General features: G+C 43.3%; 1 protein-coding gene across 1 annotated transcript in view; it reads left to right on the forward strand.

Moving 5' to 3' along the window:
* RTTN (rotatin) overlaps positions 1-19302 on the forward strand; it is a 209463-nt gene that overhangs the window by 151706 nt on the left and 38455 nt on the right. The window contains exons 34-35 of the mRNA XM_044293243.1: positions 4281-4467; positions 14907-14989. Of these exons, the coding sequence (XP_044149178.1) occupies positions 4281-4467; positions 14907-14989 (270 nt within the window). The remainder of the gene's footprint in view (positions 1-4280; positions 4468-14906; positions 14990-19302) is intronic.

The following is a 19302-nucleotide window of genomic DNA, read 5'->3' on the forward strand; positions in this document are numbered from 1 at the left end:
ACCAACTTAATTTTTTCCTCACTCTCTTGCCTGCCCACAAAAGATCATTAAACAATTTCTCAATTTCCTTAAAGGGGTTTTCTCATCTCAGACAATGGGGGCATATCGCTAGGATATGCCCCCATTGTCTTATAGGTGTGGGTCCCGCACCTATATCAAGAACGGAGCCCCGAAAGTAAAGAAGAGCGCACTGCATATGCGCAGCCGCTCTCCATTCATTTCTATGGGGCAGCGCTGGCTCGGCTATTACCGTCTGCCCCATAGAAATGAATGGGAGCATGGGCCGCGCATGCACACGGCACTCTCCCATTCACTTCTATGGGAGAGGCGGGGATTAGCGCTTGGTGGTCGACGGACCCCGGGAAATTTGTGGTCCTCCAGCCACAGGGCTCCCCGCGCCGTTCTCGATATAGGTGTGGGTCCCAGCGGTGGAACCCGCACCTATCAGAAAATGGGGGCATATCCTAGCGATATGCCCCCATTGTCTAAGATGGGAATACCCCTTTAAGAACAACTTTACCTAAGCAAGTGGGGCAATTTTTTTTATAACATACAATAGTTGAGGTAGAAAAACCATTTTAATTAGGCCTATCCTATCTGCCTTATTTATGGGTAATGTCTTTAATCTTATGAAACAATGGATCAATATTCAATTCAATAAATCTAGAAGCATCTTTAAAATATCCAAAGAATAGGCAGGACTCCAAATATGGTGAAAAAAGGTGATGACCCTTTTATTCCCAGGCCTGGGAATAAACGGGTCATCACCTTTTTTTTTTACCATATTTGGAGTCCTGCCTATTCTTTGGATATATTGTATAGAGGAATGGTTGCCTACCTTCCCTAAAGACTTGCACCCAATTTTACCTTTTTTCACTGTGCTGTTGTTGCATTTTTGTTTTTAGAAGCATCTTTAGCCATTTCTAATCCTAAATATCTAAAATTGTCCATACAATTTAGATAGCTGATGGCCAACTATCCCTCACAACCCCCCCATATGCATACACGCTTAAATGAAAGCCACAATGAAAAAAATATATACAAAACACCATAGGGCAGATTATACTAGGTCTGACGTTTCCTACGCCAGTGTTACTGGAGTTAGGTGCGTCTAATTTATTAAGAGGCATACACCTCTTAATAAATTGGGTGCCTCTTTCAGCAGTCCATGCAAGTGTCTGCTCACTAATGGCATGTCCGTGACAGTGTCACGTCACACAGTGACTCCCACTTCCTCCTTGGCGGCATTGGTGTCTGTCACTGAGTGTGACTGAGCTGATCGGTGGGGCATCAATTCTCGCTCGCTGCTGCTCCACCAATCTGTTTAAAGGGAACCTGTCACCGGGATTTTGTGTATAGAGCTGAGGACATGGGTTGCTAGATGGCCGCTAGCACATACGCAATAGCTCTGTGTGCTTTTATTGTGTCAAAAAAAACTATTTGATACATATGCAAATTAACCTGAGATGAGTCCTGTCCCTGTCTCCTCTCACGTACAGGACTCATCTCAGGGTAATTTACATATGTATCAAATCGTTTTTTTTTTTTTTTTTTACACAATAAAAGCACACAGAGCTATGGGGACTGGGTATTGTGGATGTGCTAGCGGCCATCTAGCAACCCATGGCCTCAGCTCTATACACAAAATTCCGGTGACAAGGTTCCTTTTAAAGGGAGTCTTTCACGCAGATTCACCCTATTAACCTAATAATAACAGTGTTATGTCCACGGCATCCCCCCTATTAAAATGGTGCTTACCGTTTGTTTCTTGCTAGCATCGTTGTGCAGAAAAACACTTTTAATCCGCATGCAAATGAGGATGTGAAGATGCCCAGGGGCGGCGTTACAACGGCTGGTGCCCAGGCCCCTGGGTCATTTCCATACAAAGGCACTCCCCCTCTGCCACGTCTGCCCGCCCTTAGTCCCTCCTCCCGCCTGTAATCCTCCGCTAAACTGCGATGCCCCGGCCCGACAGTGTGCACTCAATGTGCACGAGCCGATATTGCATTCATCGGCGCATGCGGTTACGGTAAGCACCGTTTTAATAGGGGGGGTGCCGTGGACATAACACTGTTATTATTAGGTTGATTGGGTGAATCTGCGTGAAAGACCCCCTTTAAGACTTAGCATTGCAATGCAGTTGATAGTGAGGAGAATTGCTCCTCCTCCTCTGCCTTGTTAATGCTGCAGCCAGGGCTGATTCTAGCTTTTCTGTTGCATGAGGGGAAATTTGACATGGCACCCTCTTTTCTGTGCCAAAATCTCAATCCAACCCCTCCCCACCTAAAGACCTATTTAGATGGACGTTTTATACTGTGCAACAAAACACACATGAAAACTGTACACTAAATATCTCACATCCAGTAATGTCTCCTCCTCTAATGCAGATGTTCTCTTTCCTCATCTTCTCCATTCGGCCCAGACTGCCATTACAACTTCTTTCACCCATGTCTTGCCTCTCTATTGTTTGCAATGCAGACATCTTAGATTCCTCACTTTCCATAATACTCCCCCTCCTTGTGCCCCAACAGTGTTTTCCTGTTACTACTCATTACTGTGCCCGCTGTGCTTTGGCTTGGCTGCTCTCAGAACTCTGTAGAAATAAATGGAGCATGCTGGGAGTCGTAGTTTCACCACAGCTGGAGTGCCAAGGTTAGCCATCACTGGACTAGGGCATTTCAAGTGAAGTACTACTACGTTATATACACGCAATATTACCTCTCAGGTAGTGCACTCTGTTGCTTCCCCACCTACTTCCTGCATTTAGTGGAGGACCAACCTGCTCAGTAGCTTCCCTGCTCTCCTCCTCTTATTGCCAGTTAGTGATCTCAGACTCTGAAATGGGCCTGACATCTTTTTATTCATTTGTCTGTACCTTTAAATTTATACAGTTTATATAGTTATAGCTTTCTCTAGACTTTGGATAAAGAAATTGGGGACATTGCATACCATAGTGCTATTTATTAGTAGAATCGCTGGAGTTGTGGAGGAACTATTTTCTATGAAGGGGATAAATACAGGAAAGCATAGCTTCCTCAACTGAGGAGGAAAGGGTTAACAAGAGCTTGTGGCAGTGCACTCCTGGGAGATGCAGGTGCTTGACGGTCACATGTGACGAGAGCTGCGGTATACAGTTGTGCTCATAGCTTTACATGCCTCAGGCAGAATGTTCTGATGACATGAGTGATCAGACAAAGCACATCTGTTCTTTCATGTGTTTTCAAACTAATCTATTATTTATCACAGAATAGTCCAATCATTTATTAACCCTCTAATAGTTTTGCCCGTTTGCTGCTTGGGCTTTGAGAAAAGGACTTAATAATGTAGGCCCCTTTCACACTTGCGACAGGACTGATCCAGCAGGCTGGTCTCCCTGTCGGATCTGTTCTTCCGCTGTTTCGCCGTATATCCGGACCGCCGCTCCGTCCCCATTGACTATAATGGGGACGGGGCGGAGCTCTGGCGGTGCACAGCGAAAGCCGCCGGACTAAAAAGTCGCACAAGCAGGACTTTTTAGTCCGGCGGCTTTCGCCGTGCTGCGCCGGAGCTCCGCCCCGTCCCCATTATAGTCAATGGGGACGGAGCGGTGGTCCGGCGAAACAGCGGAAGGACGGATCCGACAGGGAGACCAGCCTGCCGGATCCGTCCTGCCGCAAGTGTGAAAGAGCCCGAAGCTGGAGCAGAGCTCAGACAAGCAGGATGAGGGGTGAGTCTGCTTAAGCTGCTCGCCATCGGTAGTAGTTAGAGAAATGGGCTACCAAGACCAGAATTATCTCTACTACATCGGAAGATACAGCTGTTTGAATTTCGGTTCGGAGTAAAAGCAGTGAAACCTGCTTTTACTTTTACTTTCACTTTCAGCTGCATTCGCTGTCAACCCGATTTCTAACAGTTATAACTCCTGATGTAGTGGAGATATTCAAGCTTGAAAACACTGTTCAAACAAGACCAGGCCCAGATCTCTAGCTGCTACCCATCTCGAGATATGATTAAAACAGCCCTCCCCTCTTAAGGCTTCATTCACATGTCCGCAATTTTGTTCCGCATTTTGCAGAACGGAATTGCAGTCCTATTAATTTCTATGGATCCGGAATTGTGGACCAGCACTTCCGGGTCCGCAATTCCGTTCCTGAAAAAAATAGAACATGTCCTATTCTTGTCCACAAATTGGCTCTTTAATGTTTTTATGCTGTGTTTTTAATATTTTCTTTATTGGCATGTGTTATAAACTACAAAAACAAACAGTAGAAGAGTATTATTTTTTATTTTTTTTTCTCCAGGGTCCAAACATACACGATGAAGAGTCAGGAATACGTCTAACAGGAAAACCTGCAATTAAAACCCTTTTGAGAGATTACCACTTCTATGAGCACGTGAGCCACATGGCCAAGAACTGCTATCTTGGATGTTTTACTTTTGACTTGGATCATCCCATGGAGGCATGCAAAACCCAAGAAAATGTTAACTGTAAGTATTCTTAACCTTTATTAAATGATTATATCCGCTTAGCATTTAAAGGTCAGTAAATGAAGAAAGAATTAAAGCATATGCTGTAAACATGTAACCTTTCTAAAGCCTAATAGTCTGTTCAAAGTGCTATCCATTTGAAAGTCAAACCTAAAGGGCCCTCTAACTGTGGCACACCATATCATCAAGGTTTTCCCGAAGCCATGCCGTTTTAACTGTTTGTTTGTTCTCTGGGGAGTGTTCGCTTCTTTTGAATGTAATGATATCCATTCGGATTGATCTTTGGATGTGCCATAGATATATGGGAAAATATCATCATTGATGTCCAGCATGAAAGGGATTTGTAGAGTGTTAGACTCCTGCAGTGCCAAACAGTGTAATTGTGTTTGTGCGCAGAGCAATATCAAAGACTTTGCCAGTGTAATCTTAAATGTATTATAGAGATATCACAAGATCAGGCTCTGTTTACATGTTTTTTTCTGTATATTTGGCGTGCACTTTGGGAAAATAGCCCTATCTTATACAGTTGCATATGTTGCCCATTAAATAGTTAGGGATGCTGGACATGGGTCCATCAAGTCCAACCTATTAGCCTACCGTGTTGCTCTAAAGCAGGGATGCCCAACCTACGGCCCTCCCCAGCTGTTGCAAAACTACAACTTTGTACAAAGTTGTCGTTTTGCAACAGCTGGAGGGCCGCAGGTTGGGCATCCCTGATCTAAAGTAATGCAAAAAAGCCAGTTGCCCCTTACTGAGGTTTACAAATCCCTTACTGATTTGGTATTACTTTTAAAAATAATAATAAAACCCTTTTTGTTTTTTTTTTAAAGTGTTTTGCAGGTATAAATTATCACAACCTCTTGAGGTTTCATGTAAAGTAGCTGTTCACTAGATTAACATGAGCCCGGAGGTGACATCATTGAATTTGTAGGTGTAAAGACTGATTTGCTAATCCTGTAGATGGTGCAAACTTACGGCTGTCCAGACCTGCGTTAGATTACCTTAAGGCCCCTTTCACACGAGAGAATTTCCGCCCTGGTGCGATGCGTAACATGAGCGCATAGCACCCGCACTGAATCCTGACCCATTAATTTCAATGGGTCTGTGTACGTTTTTTTCATGCATCTTTCCTTGCGTTGCATGAAAAACGCAGCATGTTCTATATTCTGCATTTTTCACACAGCCCTGGCCCCATAGAAGTGAGGAGGAAAAAGAACGGGGGGCGCCAAAAAGGCGTAGCAACTCAAAAAGATCATCAGCAAGGTGATCTATGTATTGTCAAGTAGAATGTATTTAGAAATATTATCCCAGAAAGGGGTGAAGAAAACAGTGTGAGGGACCAAACCAGTATTGAACAAGGTGGCCGGTCGAGTACATACACTGAAGTGTCCGTTTACAGTGAAGTTCAAACATACAAAGTTGTATCATTCAAGAGAAATTAAAAATGAGATACACTCACTTCACCAGGGAGGGGGGCGCAAGATAAACTCAAGACACTTGCTGCCTTAGCCTCCCTCGCTGAGGTCGCATGTTAAATGGTCCGCAACCGGAGAACTTCCAGAGATAACTTCAAGAAGGATGCTTTAATAATGATAAAAAGCTTGATGTGTTTTGGGGTATTTAAAATAATAAATTCCTTCTTCAGGAGAAAACTGGCATACATACAGACGTGGACAAAATTGTTGGTACCCTTTGGTCAATGAAAGAAAAAGTCACAATGGTCACAGAAATAACTTTAATCTGACAAAAGTAATAATAAATTAAAATTCTATAAATGTTAACCAATGAAAGTCAGACATTGTTTTTCAACCATGCTTCAACAGAATTATGTAAAAAAATAAACTCATGAAACAGGCATGGACAAAAATGATGGTACCCCTAGAAAACACAGAACATAATGTGACCAAAGGGACATGTTAATTCAAGGTGTGTCCACTAATTAGCATCACAGGTGTCTACAACCTTGTAATCAGCCATTGGGCCTATATATATGGCTCCAGGTAATCACTGTGTTGTTTGGTGATATGGTGTGTACCACACTCGACATGGACCAGAGGAAGCAAAGGAAAGAGCTGTCTCAAGAGATCAGAAAGAAAATTATAGACAAGCATGTTAAAGGTAAAGGCTATAAGACCATCTCCAAGCAACTAGATGTTCCTGTGAGTACAGTTGCACATATTATTCATAAGTTTAAGATCCATGGGACTGTAGCCAACCTCCCTGGACGTGGCCGCAGGAGGAAAATTGATGACAAATCTAAGAGACGGATAATCCGAATGGTAACAAAAGAGCCTAGAAAGACTTCTAAAGAGATTCAAGGTGAACTTCATGCTCAAGGAACATCAGTGTCAGATCGCACCATCCGTCGTTGTTTGAGCCAAAGTGGACTACATGGGAGACGACCAAGGAGGACACCATTGTTGAAAACGAATCATAAAAAAGCAAGACTGGAATATGCCAAACTACATGTTGACAAGCCACAAAGCTTCTGGGAGAATGTCCTGTGGACAGATGAGACAAAAATCGAAGTTTTTGCCAAGGCACATCAGCTGTATGTTCACAGACGAAAAAATGAAGCATATCAAGAAAAGAACACTGTCCCTACTGTGAAACATGGAGGAGGCTCTGTTATGTTCTGGGGCTGCTTTGCTGCGTCTGGCACAGGGTGTCTTGAATCTGTGCAGGGTACAATGAAATCTCAAGACTATCAAGGAATTCTAGAGAGAAATGTACTAGCCAGTGTCAGAAAGCTTGGTCTCAGTCGCAGGTCATGGGTCTTGCAACAGGACAATGACCCAAAACACACCGCTAAAAACACCCAAGAATGGCTAAGAGGAAAAAATTGGACTATTCTAAAGTGGCCTTCTATGAGCCCTGACCTCAATCCTATTGAGCATCTTTGGAAGGAGCTGAAACATGCAGTCTGGAAAAGGCACCCTTCAAACCGGACACAACTGGAGCAGTTTGCTCATGAGGAGTGGGCCAAAATACCTGCTGAGAGGTGCAGATGTCTCATTGACAGTTACAGGAAGCGTTTGATTGCAGTGATTGCCTCAAAAGGTTGCGCAACAAAATATTAAGTTAGGGGTACCATCATTTTTGTCCATGCCTGTTTCATGAGTTTATTTTTTTACATAATTCTGTTGAAGCATGGTTGAAAAACAATGTCTGACTTTCATTGGTTAACATTTATAGAATTTTAATTTATTATTACTTTTGTCAGATTAAAGTTATTTCTGTGACCATTGTGACTTTTTCTTTCATTGACCAAAGGGTACCAACAATTTTGTCCACGTCTGTATATCATGAAAACTCACATTTTTATAGTGTCACTCGTTGGCCGATTTGGTATCTGGCGTTTAGGGATCGACCGATATTGATTTTTTAGGGCCGATACCGATACCGATAATTTGTGAACTTTCAGGCCGATTCCCACAGAAAATTCCCACAAATCTGCTGAAAATTAATGTTTATTGTTAATGTGTATTTTTTATTTTTTTTGTAAATCTTTCTTTTTCATTTATATTGAATATTTTGATGTTTTTATTTTTATTACTTTTTTTTTTTTTAAACTAACTTTTAGCCCCCTTAGGGACTAGAACCCTTGTCCTATTCACCCTGATAGAGATCTATCAGGGTGAATAGGAGCTCACACTGTCCCTGCTGCTGTGTGCTTTGTGCACACAGCAGCATGGAGCTTATCATGACAGCCAGGGCTTCAATAGCGTCCTGGCTGCCATGGTCACCGATCGGAGCCCCAGCATTACACTGCTGGGGCTCCGATCGGAGGAGCAGGGGAGAGGGAATCCTGTGGGGGGCGCACTGCGACTGGGGTTGGGGGGAGGGGGGCGCACCACTGCTTAATACTGGGGGGGAGGGGGGGCGCACTGCGCCACCAATGCTTAATACTGGGGGGGCTTGGGGGGGAGGCGCACTGCGCCACCAATGCCTAATATTGGGGGGGGGGGGAGGGGGGCGCACTGCGCCACCAATGTCTGATACTGGGGGGCTTGGGGGGGCGCACTGCACCACCAATGAAGCTTAATCTCACATTTATTCGTATACAGGAGGCGGGAGCTGGCTGCAGGATCACATAGCCGGCTCCCGACCTCTATGAGCTGTAGCTGCGATCCGCGGCACCTGAGGAGTTAACTACCGCAGATCGCAGCTACAGCTCATAGAGGTCGGGAGCCGGCTATGTGATTCTGCAGCTCCCGCCTCCTGTATATGAATTAATGTGAGATTAAGCTTCATTGGTGGCGCAGTGGCCATAGCTCCTCCCCTCCTCTTGTCCCCTGTCCTCCCATTGGCTGGAGCGGCAGCAGCAGCACAGGGGGAGGAGACACTGCTTCTTCTCTCCTGTGCTGCTGCTGAGGGAACACTGAGAGCGCTGTCAGCAGCGCGATCTGTGTTCCCAGGACATTATCGGAATATCGGCAAAATAAATGCCGATACCGATAACGTTCAAAATCCTGAATATCGGCCGATAATATCGGTAAATCCGATAATCGGTCGATCCCTACTGGCGTTTCCTCGTGGTGGAGCACAACTTCCGGTCATGTGACATCGCACGCTGGAACGCATGTACAAAGTATCCACATAATTAGATTTATATATATTTTCTACCAATATGTTTTGGATCTATGCATTTTATGTATGTAAAAATCAAATTATATTTATTTTATCATATTTATTGTTTTTAATATCTGTGATCTATATATATATATATATATATATATATATATATATATATATATATCCATCCATAGAAAAAGTCAGGCAGCACTCCCTTGATATACAGCTGTAGCTGTAAGGTGCCCGCGGTGGTCCCTCGATTTAGGAAGTAAACGGCAAAGAAAATCCGCAGCACTCCTTGAAGTATAAAAAAAATGTGTAGTTTTATTCACACATGTCAAAATTAGACAACGTTTTGGTTCTCTCACCTGAGAGAACCGAAACGTTGTCTAATTTTGACATGTGTGAATAAAACTACACATTTTTTTATACTTCAAGGAGTGCTGCGGATTTTCTTTGCTCTATATATATATATATATATATATATATATATATATATATATATATATATATATATATATATATATATATATCGTATTTTTCGCCGTATAAGACGCATCGGCGTATAAGACGCACCTAGGTTTTTGGGGAGGAAAATAAGAAAAAAAATATTTTGAATTAATTGTGGTCTGTGGGTGATGCACTGTTATGGGGGATCTGTGGGTGACACTTATAGGGGATCCTCTCTGGATGGCACTGTTATGAGGATCTGTGTATGACAGTTATGGGGGGGATCTGTGGATGACACATATATAGCATCTTATCCACAGATCCCCTCCATAAGTGTGGGGGTCGCATTTGCTTTTATAATGGGGGTGGGGGTCGCATCTGCATTTATAATGACAGCGGGGCCCGTGCAGTGACTGTATTCTACTACACGGGCCCCGCTCACTGTATAATCATATCCCTAATACCGTAGTTAATTGTTGTGTTCACTGCATGTAAAAGCATAATGTGCGATGATGAGCGCTGTCTATTACTTACAATTAGAAGCGCTCGCCGTTCGGAGCAGAGAGGAGGCAGGAGGCAGGCCGGGAGGACGGGCGCTGGCAGTGTGAGTCATACGTCATGCGCCCACGCCGCCCACGCCGCCTGCTTACATACATAAAATGCATAGATCCAAAACATATTGGTAGAAAATATATATAAATCTAATTATGTGGATACTTTGTACATGCGTTCCAGCGTGCGATGTCACATGACCGGAAGTTGTGCTCCACCACGAGGAAACGCCAGTAGGGATCGACCGATTATCGGATTTACATGAATGAAGCAGGCGGCGTGGGCGCATGACGTATGACTCACACTGCCAGCGCCCGTCCTCCCGGCCTGCCTCCTGCCTCCTCTCTGCTCCGAACGGCGAGCGCTTCTAATTGTAAGTAATAGACAGCGCTCATCATCGCACATTATGCTTTTACATGCAGTGAACACAACAATTAACTACGGTATTAGGGATATGATTATACAGTGAGCGGGGCCCGTGTAGTAGAATACAGTCACTGCACGGGCCCCGCTGTCATTATAAATGCAGATGCCGCCCCCAGCCCCCCCTCCCTCACAGCTGATACACCCGCCGCACGGCATTGCGGCGGGTGTATCATTGAAAACTAAGCAAAATCGGCTACATTCGCCGTATAAGACGCACTGCTATTTCCCACCCACTTTTGGGGGGGAAAAAGTGCGTCTTATACGGCGAAAAATACGGTGTATATATATATATATATATATATATATATATATATATATATATATATATATATATACATTTCTATTTATTTTCTGAATTATTTCAGATATTCAGATAAATTACTGATGGTTAAAATAAATGAATATATATATATATATATATATATATATATATTACATTGGACATAAAGTCTACACACCCCTGTTAAAATGTCAGGTTTCTGTGATGTAAAAAAAATGAGACAAAGATAAATCATTTTAGAACTTTTTCCACCTTTAATGTGACCTATAAACTGTACCACTCAATTGAAAAACAAACTGAAATCTTTTTTAGGTGGAGGGAAGAAAACAAAAAAAATAATAATACTGTTTAAGAAGTGTGCACACCCTCTTATAACTGGGAATGTAGTTGTGTTCAGAATTGAGCAATCACATTCAAAATCATGTTAAATAGGAGTCAGCATACACCTGCCATCATTTAAAGTGCCTCTGATTAACCCCAAATAAAGTTCAGCTGCTCTAGTTGGTCTTTCCTGAAATCTTCTTAGTCGCATCCCAAAGCAAAAGCCATGGTCCACAGAGAGCTTCCAAAGCATCAGAGGGATCTCATTGTTAAAAGGTATCAGTCAGGAGAAGGGTACAAAAGAATTTCCAAGGCATTAGATATACCATGAAACACAGTGAAGACAGTCGTCATCAAGTGGAGAAAATATGACACAACAGTAACATTACCAAGAACTGGACGTCCCTCCAAAATTTAATGAAAAGATGAGGCCTACAGCAACATTAAAGGAGCTGCAGGAATATCTGGCAAGTACTGGCTGTGTGGTACATGTGACAAAAATCTCCCATATTCTTCATATGTCTGGGCTATGGGGTCGAGTGGCAAGACGAAAACCTTTTCTTACGAAGAAAACCATCCAAGCCAGGGTACATTTTGCAAAAACACATCTGAAGTCTCCCAAAATCATGTGGGAAAAGGTGTTCTGGTCAGATGAAACCAAGGTTGAACTTTTTGGCCATAATTCCAAAAGATATGTTTCGGTGCAAAAACAACACTGCACATCGCCAAAAGAACACCATAACCACAGTGAAGCATGGTGGTGGCAGCATCATGCTTTGGGGCTGTTTTTCTTCAGCTGGAACTGGGACCTTAGTTAAGCTAGAGGGAATTATGAACAGTTCTAAATACCAGTCAATATTGGCACAAAACCTTCAGGCTTCTGCTAGAAAGCTGAACATGGAGAGGAACTTCATCTTTCAGCATGACAATGAGCAAAAGCATACATCCAAATCAACAAAGGAATGGCTTCCAGAAGAAAATTTTAGTTTTGGAATGGCCCAGCCAGAGCCCAGACCTGAATCCGATTGAAAATCTGTGGGGTGATCTGAAGAGGGCTGTGCACAGGAGATGCCCTCGCAATCTGACAGATTTGGGGTGTTTTTGCAAAGAAGAGTGGGCAAATCTTGCCAAGTCAAAAATGTGCCATGCTGATAGACTCATACCCAAAAAGGAGTATGAGTGCTGTAATAAAATCAAAAGGTGCTTCAACAAAGTATTAGTTTAAGGGTGTGCACACTTATGCAACCATATTATTTTATTTTTATATTTTTTCTTCCCTCCACCTAAAAGATTTCAGTTTGTTTTTCAATGGAGTTGTACAGTTTATAGGTCACATTAAAGGTGGAAAAAGTTCTGAAATGATTTATCTTTGTCTCATTTTTTTTACAGCCCAGAAATCTGACATTTTAACAGGGGTGTGTAGACTTTTTATATCCTCTGTATATACACCCTTTATTTTCATTTTTCTTCTTTTTTTTCACTCTTCTAGACTATATATTCTAATGCGTTCAACGTTGAGACGCAAGTTTCCCATCCCGATGCGTTCCACGTTGGAATGCAAAGCTGTAGATTAATTAAATCTGGGCTAGCATCTTTTTACTCCTCCCCGTCTTTTCCTCTTCTGATGTATTAATACTTCCCCTTTTTTGATTCAGAATGCATCATGAGAATATTATTTATTACATTTAAGGCCTCTTTCACACTTGCGTTGTCCGGATCCGGCGTGTACTCCACTTGCCGGAATTACACTCCGGATCCGGAAAAACGCAAGTGAACTGAAAGCATTTGAAGACTGATCCGTCTTCAAAATGCGTTCAGTGTTACTATGGCAGCCAGGACGCTATTAAAGTCCTGGTTGCCATAGTAGGAGCGGGGAGCAGTATACTTACAGTCCGTGTGGCTCCCGGGGCGCTCCAGAATGACGTCAGAGCGCCACATGCGCATGGATGACGCTTGGGGCGCCCTGACGTCACTCTGGAGCGCCCCGGGAGCCGCACGGATGGTAAGTATACTGCTCCCCCGCTCACTTTACCATGGCTGCCGGGACTTTATTGTCCCGGCAGCCATGGTAACCATTCAGAAAAAGCTAAACGTCGTATCCGGCAATGCGCCGAAACGACGTTTAGCTTAAGGCCGGATCCGGATCAATGCCTTTCAATGGGCATTAATTCCGGATCCGGCCTTGCGGCAAGTCTTCAGGATTTTTGGCCGGAGCAAAAAGTGCAGCATGCTGCGGTATTTTCTCCGGCCAAAAAAGTTCCGTTCCGGAACTGAAGACATCCTGATGCATCCTGAACGGATTTCACTCCATTCAGAATGCATTAGGATAAAACTGATCAGGATTCTTCCGGCATAGAGCCCCGACGACGGAACTCTATGCCGGAAGAAAAGAACGCAGGTGTGAAAGAGCCCTTAGTTGGACATTTGCCGTCTTGTTTGACCTATTGATTTTATGTTTATTTAATTATGTGGATACTTTGTACATGCGTTCCAGCGGTGGAAAGCAATTCCAGCGTGTGATGTCACATGACCGAAAGTTGCACTCCACCACGAGGAAACGCTAGATACTAAGTCGGCCAACGAGTGACACTATAAAAATGTGAGTTTTTATGATATATGTATGCCAGTTTTCTACTGAAGAAGGGGTTTATTATTTTAAATACCCCGAAATGCGTCAAGATTTTTACCATTATTAAAGCATCCTTCTTGAAGTTATCTCTGGAAGTCCTCCGGTTCATCATTTTTGTAAGGACGGGCTGCGGACCATTTAACATGCGACCTCAGTGAGGGAGGGTAAGGCAGCAAGTGTCTTGAGTTTATCTTGCGCCCCCCTCCCTGGTGAAGTGAGTGTATCTCATTTTTAATTTCTCTTGAATGATACAACTTTGTATGTTTGAACTTCACTGTAAACGGACACTTCAGTGTATGTACTCGACCGGCCACCTTGTTCAATACTGGTTTGGTCCCTCACATTGTTTTCTTCACCCCTTTCTGGGATAATATTTCAAAATACATTCTACTGGGACATTATATAGATCACCTTGCTGATGATATTTTTGAGTTGCTGCGCCTTTTTTTGGCGCCCCACGTTCTTCTTTTTTCCTCCTCAATAATTCACGCAACCGCACACGTTATGGTGGGTCTTGCTTGCTCTTTCTTCAGTGGGTGCTGCCTATTTCTCTATCTTGTCCCGAAACTTCTAGAATGGTGTTCTTTGGCACCCTGTCCCTTTCGTCATATCCTTCATTCTACCCCTTCACTTTCCCTTCCATTCCCCTCCCCCACCTTTCCTTGTTCCTGCCCCTCTTCCTTCTCCATTTTTACTCCTTTTTTTGATCTCTTTCTTTCCCCATTGGGCTTCAGTAAAAAACACATTGAATCCACAAGCAAGTGCGGGTGTGATGCGTTTTTCACTGATGGTTGCTAAGAGATGTTGTTTGTAAACCTTCTGTTTTTTATCATGCGCGTTAAAAAAAACACATCAAAACGCATTGCACCCTCGCGGAAAAACCTGAACGCAATAGCAGAAAAAACTAACTGAATTTGCTTGCAAAATGGTGCGAGTTTCACTGAATGCACCTTGAACGCATCCAGAGCCAATCCGCCATGCTTGTGTGAAAGAGGCCTATGGGTGCATCATCTTAGACAGTGCCCCTTTCCCATTACACCACACCCCTTTCTAATAAGTCACACACATTTAGGAATAGGTACCGAAACGTAGATGTGCCAAATTGCGCCAATTTTCTGGTGCAATTTTAAGTCCAAATTTCGGTGCATTCACTTAGTAAATGTGGGCTACTGTCTCTGTGTGATGTGTATATGATCTCAATTTCAGGTTCTGAGGATTCGCTTTATGTTTGGCATAGCGCTCCCAATGTTTCCAGCACATCTGGCTCAGAATCCACCTTAAGCACAATAGTAAGTAACCCTTAGGTTCTCTCTCTTTTTCTTGTTGAATTATATTGAAAAACCGATTTAAAAGGAATGTGCAAGAATTGTTGGCTTTTTGGCAAACCCCCACATACTGCGGGAGCCGCAAAGGGAAGCTTACTTACCTGCTTCCCAGTGTGTCATGCTGTGACCATTAGTCATGACGCAAGGGGAGCCTGACAGCGCCGCGGCCTATGATTGGCTGAGACGATGTAAAACTGGATATTGACATCACTGGAGCCCAGAGAAGCGTTGCAGACCTGGAGGGGGAGAGGGAGCAGGGAAGTAAGCTTCCCTTTGCATGTCCCACAGAATGGGGAGTTTGCCAAAAACCCTCCCATTCCTGCACAACCCCTTTAATGCCAGATTCAGAAGGCCGGTTTAATTTCCGTCCTCTAGACTTCCTTATGGCATCCGAGCGCGTCTGTTTCTTACCTGCCCCATTAGAGTCTCGGACTGGAATCGGACAAGAATGGTACATGCCTGCCGCTAGTTTCTTCATGGACCAACGGTTAAAGAGGTTATCCCATGATTAATGTAAAAAATTAAAATCAGACATCACGTAGTACATGACAATACCTTGCTAAAAGCTGGAACCAGCTCTGTACCACACATGGATCCAGAGATTCCCAGACTCATTGCTCCAGTTGCTGTGCTAGAATTTTTTCAAGCTGGTAGCTCACGAGGGTGTCCTTTCTGCTACAGCTCTCTCTCACCATCACAGCTCAGTAGGAGTGTCCTTTCTGCTACAGCTCTCTCTCACCATCAGAGCTCAGTAGGAGTGTCTTTTCTGCTGCTCTCACCATGTCATAGCACAGGGAAGTGTGCCTTCTGCTGCAGCTCTTTCCCTGTAATTCTCATAACTTCTAACAGTAGATCCAGCTGGTGACATCTGAAGGTTGGAATTGATCATGTGCGACCACCTCAGTGAGGTGGACAGAGAAATAAGGAAAAGACCAAACAGAAGGTGGCGCTTTACAGATGCATTTTATTGAATAAGTCAGTGGCTGTAGTACATTTTTTATTACATCCTATTACAAAGGTATTTAGATGCAGGTGCTGATTATAAAATATAGAATATTTTTCATGGGACAAGCCCTTTAACCATCTTCTCCTGCTCCCTGTTGTGTGCTGGTGTATCCATACTTGGGTAGGTATTGTCGTTGATTTAGTGATACGTTTATGCATGTTTGTGAAGGACCTCTTTGGCATGTAGCGCTCTGAATCCATTCATGTGAAATTGGAGCTTTTGTTTTAAAGTTAAAGAGGTTATCCCATGATTAATTTGAAAAATGTAAATCAGACATGATATAGTACACGACAACCTCTTTCTAATAAAGCTAGAACCAGCCCTGTACTTCACATGGGTCCAGAGATCTCCCCATTCATTGTTCTGCTAGATTTATATCAAGCTGGCAGCTCAAAGGGAGTGTCTTTCCTGCTGCAGCTCAGGAGGTGTATCCATGCTCTACCTATCACAGCTCAGGGGGCGTGTCCATGCTCTACCTATTACAACTCAGGAGGAAGTGGAAGGATGAAACTGAGCATGTGCAGCCATCTCAGTGAGCAGAAATAAGAAAAAGATAAACTGCAGGTGGCGCTATACAGATTTTGACTTACTCGTTGGCTATGCTTAATTCTTAATTACAGGCAATTACGAAAGTATCCAGATCCAGGTGCTGGTTTGAAAACTACTGAATATTTTTTGTGGGTCAAACCCTTTAAAATGGTCAGATTATTGAGCTTGATTGAAATGATAGAACTTTCTAGCTAAGCAAATCATCTCATGTTGTAGATGTCTACTCTTTTCCTTTTTTTTTTTTTTTTTTTTTTTTTTTTTTTTTTTTTATATTTTCTTTTTAAACCATCATACATAAACTAATGAAACAGATTAAGCTTCTTTTGAGAAGTAGAACCGCATTTTAAATGTTAAAAGTCAGTGTTTGTCAGTCAGCAGCTTTCTCCAGCCTTTATCAGAGTGCCAAGGAAGATAAGCAGATGCCAGGCTGTGACATGGTGACAGGGCAATCTGTTGTTGAACACACATCCTCCAATGAGGAATGGAATTAGAAAAGAAATGTCATGCCAGTACACATGCCGGCTTTATTAATGGGTAATTCATTACCTGCAAAGTCTGGTGGGTGTAAATCCATAATCTCTTATAGATATATTGAAATTGACATCTGCTTTTAAAAAAATTTATTATATGTGTTTTATAATTATTAAAGCCCATCATTTTTATAGAAAAAATACTGCATACCATTGCCATTAACATGTCTGTTGCAATGTGAGATCATTTTTATGATGGTCAATACTAGGGATGAGTGAATCTATTTGCATAAAACTTTGTTGTAATACTGTACGGAGCTGGACCTGCGTACAGTATTGGAACCGAACCAATAACTCCGGCTCATCGGAGCCAATACATTCTAAGTGGTACCTTGGAACCGAACCAGAGGGAAATGTTTTTTTTACAGTACAAATTAATTTATGAAGTTATTACGCAAAGTCTCGCGAGACTTAGCGAAGCAATAACTTAGGCTCATCGGAGCCAATACATTCTAATACTGTACGGAGCTCCTGCTTCGTACAGTATTAGAACGAAGTTTTATGAGAATCGACTGGATGTTTCATCTGAAGTTGATTCTCTCATCCATAGTTAATACCATCAGTGGGATAAGCTAGCTGTCAGCCAACAGCTATTTCACATACATACACGGCTTGGCCGAACATGCAAGTGTATGAACGGGGAGAGGGGAGAAAGCTACTGTCCGACTCCTCTAGCGCTGACCTATCTCACTAAAATCAAAAGGATCGGGTAGTTGAAATCCAGTTGCCCAATATCTCATCTCCCTTGTTGACTGACATTGGCAGAGAGTCAGGAGGCTCCCATGCAGATTAGATGGTTGGCTAGTCCAGCCAAACTCAGAATGTTCTGCCGACATTTGTCTAAGGCCTCGTACATGCGACCATTTTTTGCATCTGTGTGCAGTCCACATTTTTTGTGGATTGCACATAGACCCATTCATTTCTATGGGTCTGCAAAAAGAATGCATAGCATGTGGATGTCATCCGTGTGCTGTCCGCATCTGTATGTCCATTCTTCAAATTATAGAACATGCACTATTCTTGCCCTCATTTCTAGTGATCGGGGTGATAAAAATGTGGATATTGCACATGCTGCGTGCAGCGTTTTTTTTCCCCGCAGATTCTCAACATATTTGCCGGGTTGCAGCCAGATCTCTGCCGGTCCCCATTATAGTTATTTGGGCCAGACAGAGATTTTCAAGCTTCAGGCAAACAGAGAAATCTGGAACAGCCTGCCGGATCCCTAGGGCTAGTGTGACCCTAAGTTCACACCTGAGCGTTTTACAGCGCGTTCAAACGCGCTGTAAAACGCTCAACACGTGAAAACCAATGCTTCCCTATGGCCCTGGTTCACACGTGAGCGTTTTACAGCGCGTTTGAACGCGCTGTAAAACGCCCGACGCATAAACAAGTTCATGAGCTTTTTTTGGGGCGTTTGTCGCGCGTTTGGGCCATAGACTCATTGGACAACACTGCAGTCAATCACACAAACGCGCGTCAAACGCGCGTTTACTATTGCAAAAAACGCGCATAAAAACGCGCAACAAATACGCGCGTTTTACGCGCGTCTCAGAAAGCTCAGGTGTGAACCCAGGGTGAAACTAACCTTACCTGCCTCCTCTTCCTGGAGATTGACAAATTCAAGGGGTTATCCAAGAGTCAGACAGACCTCCCAGAGTGGCGGACCTGCGGTGGAGTTCTTACCTGATCACCGCTGCTGAGTTCAATGTCTAACACTCCCGGGCTGGCTCTTGCTCTCCCTACTGCATTGACATCAGCATCCATCGACGGGGGGACACGTGACTGTGATTGGCTGCAGCAGTGACTTGCTCCCCTTGCTCAGCTCCTGGAAATCTAGAAAACGACACGGTTTCCATGACTCGAGAGTTACAGAAAAAGTGGAGCACTGGCCACTCGTCCAGTTCTGTAACTCCATCCTCCCAGGTTGGCACTAACTGTGGGTAAATCCTGTTTCTGCCTTGAAAGGCCAAGATGGGACAACCCCTTTAAAGACCTGAGTTCCAAACATATTTTTCCAGCTTATGGGAGATTTATCAAAACTGGTGTAAAGGAATACTGGCTTAGTTGCCCATAGAAACCAATCAGATTCCACCTGAAAAAAAGCTCTGCAAAATGAAAGGTGGAATCTGTTTGGTTGCTATGGGCAACTAAGTGAGTTTTCTCGACACTGGTTTTGATAAATATCCCCCATA

This window comes from Bufo gargarizans, chromosome 5 (genome assembly GCF_014858855.1).
Source record: "Bufo gargarizans isolate SCDJY-AF-19 chromosome 5, ASM1485885v1, whole genome shotgun sequence".
Lineage (NCBI taxonomy): Eukaryota > Metazoa > Chordata > Amphibia > Anura > Bufonidae > Bufo > Bufo gargarizans.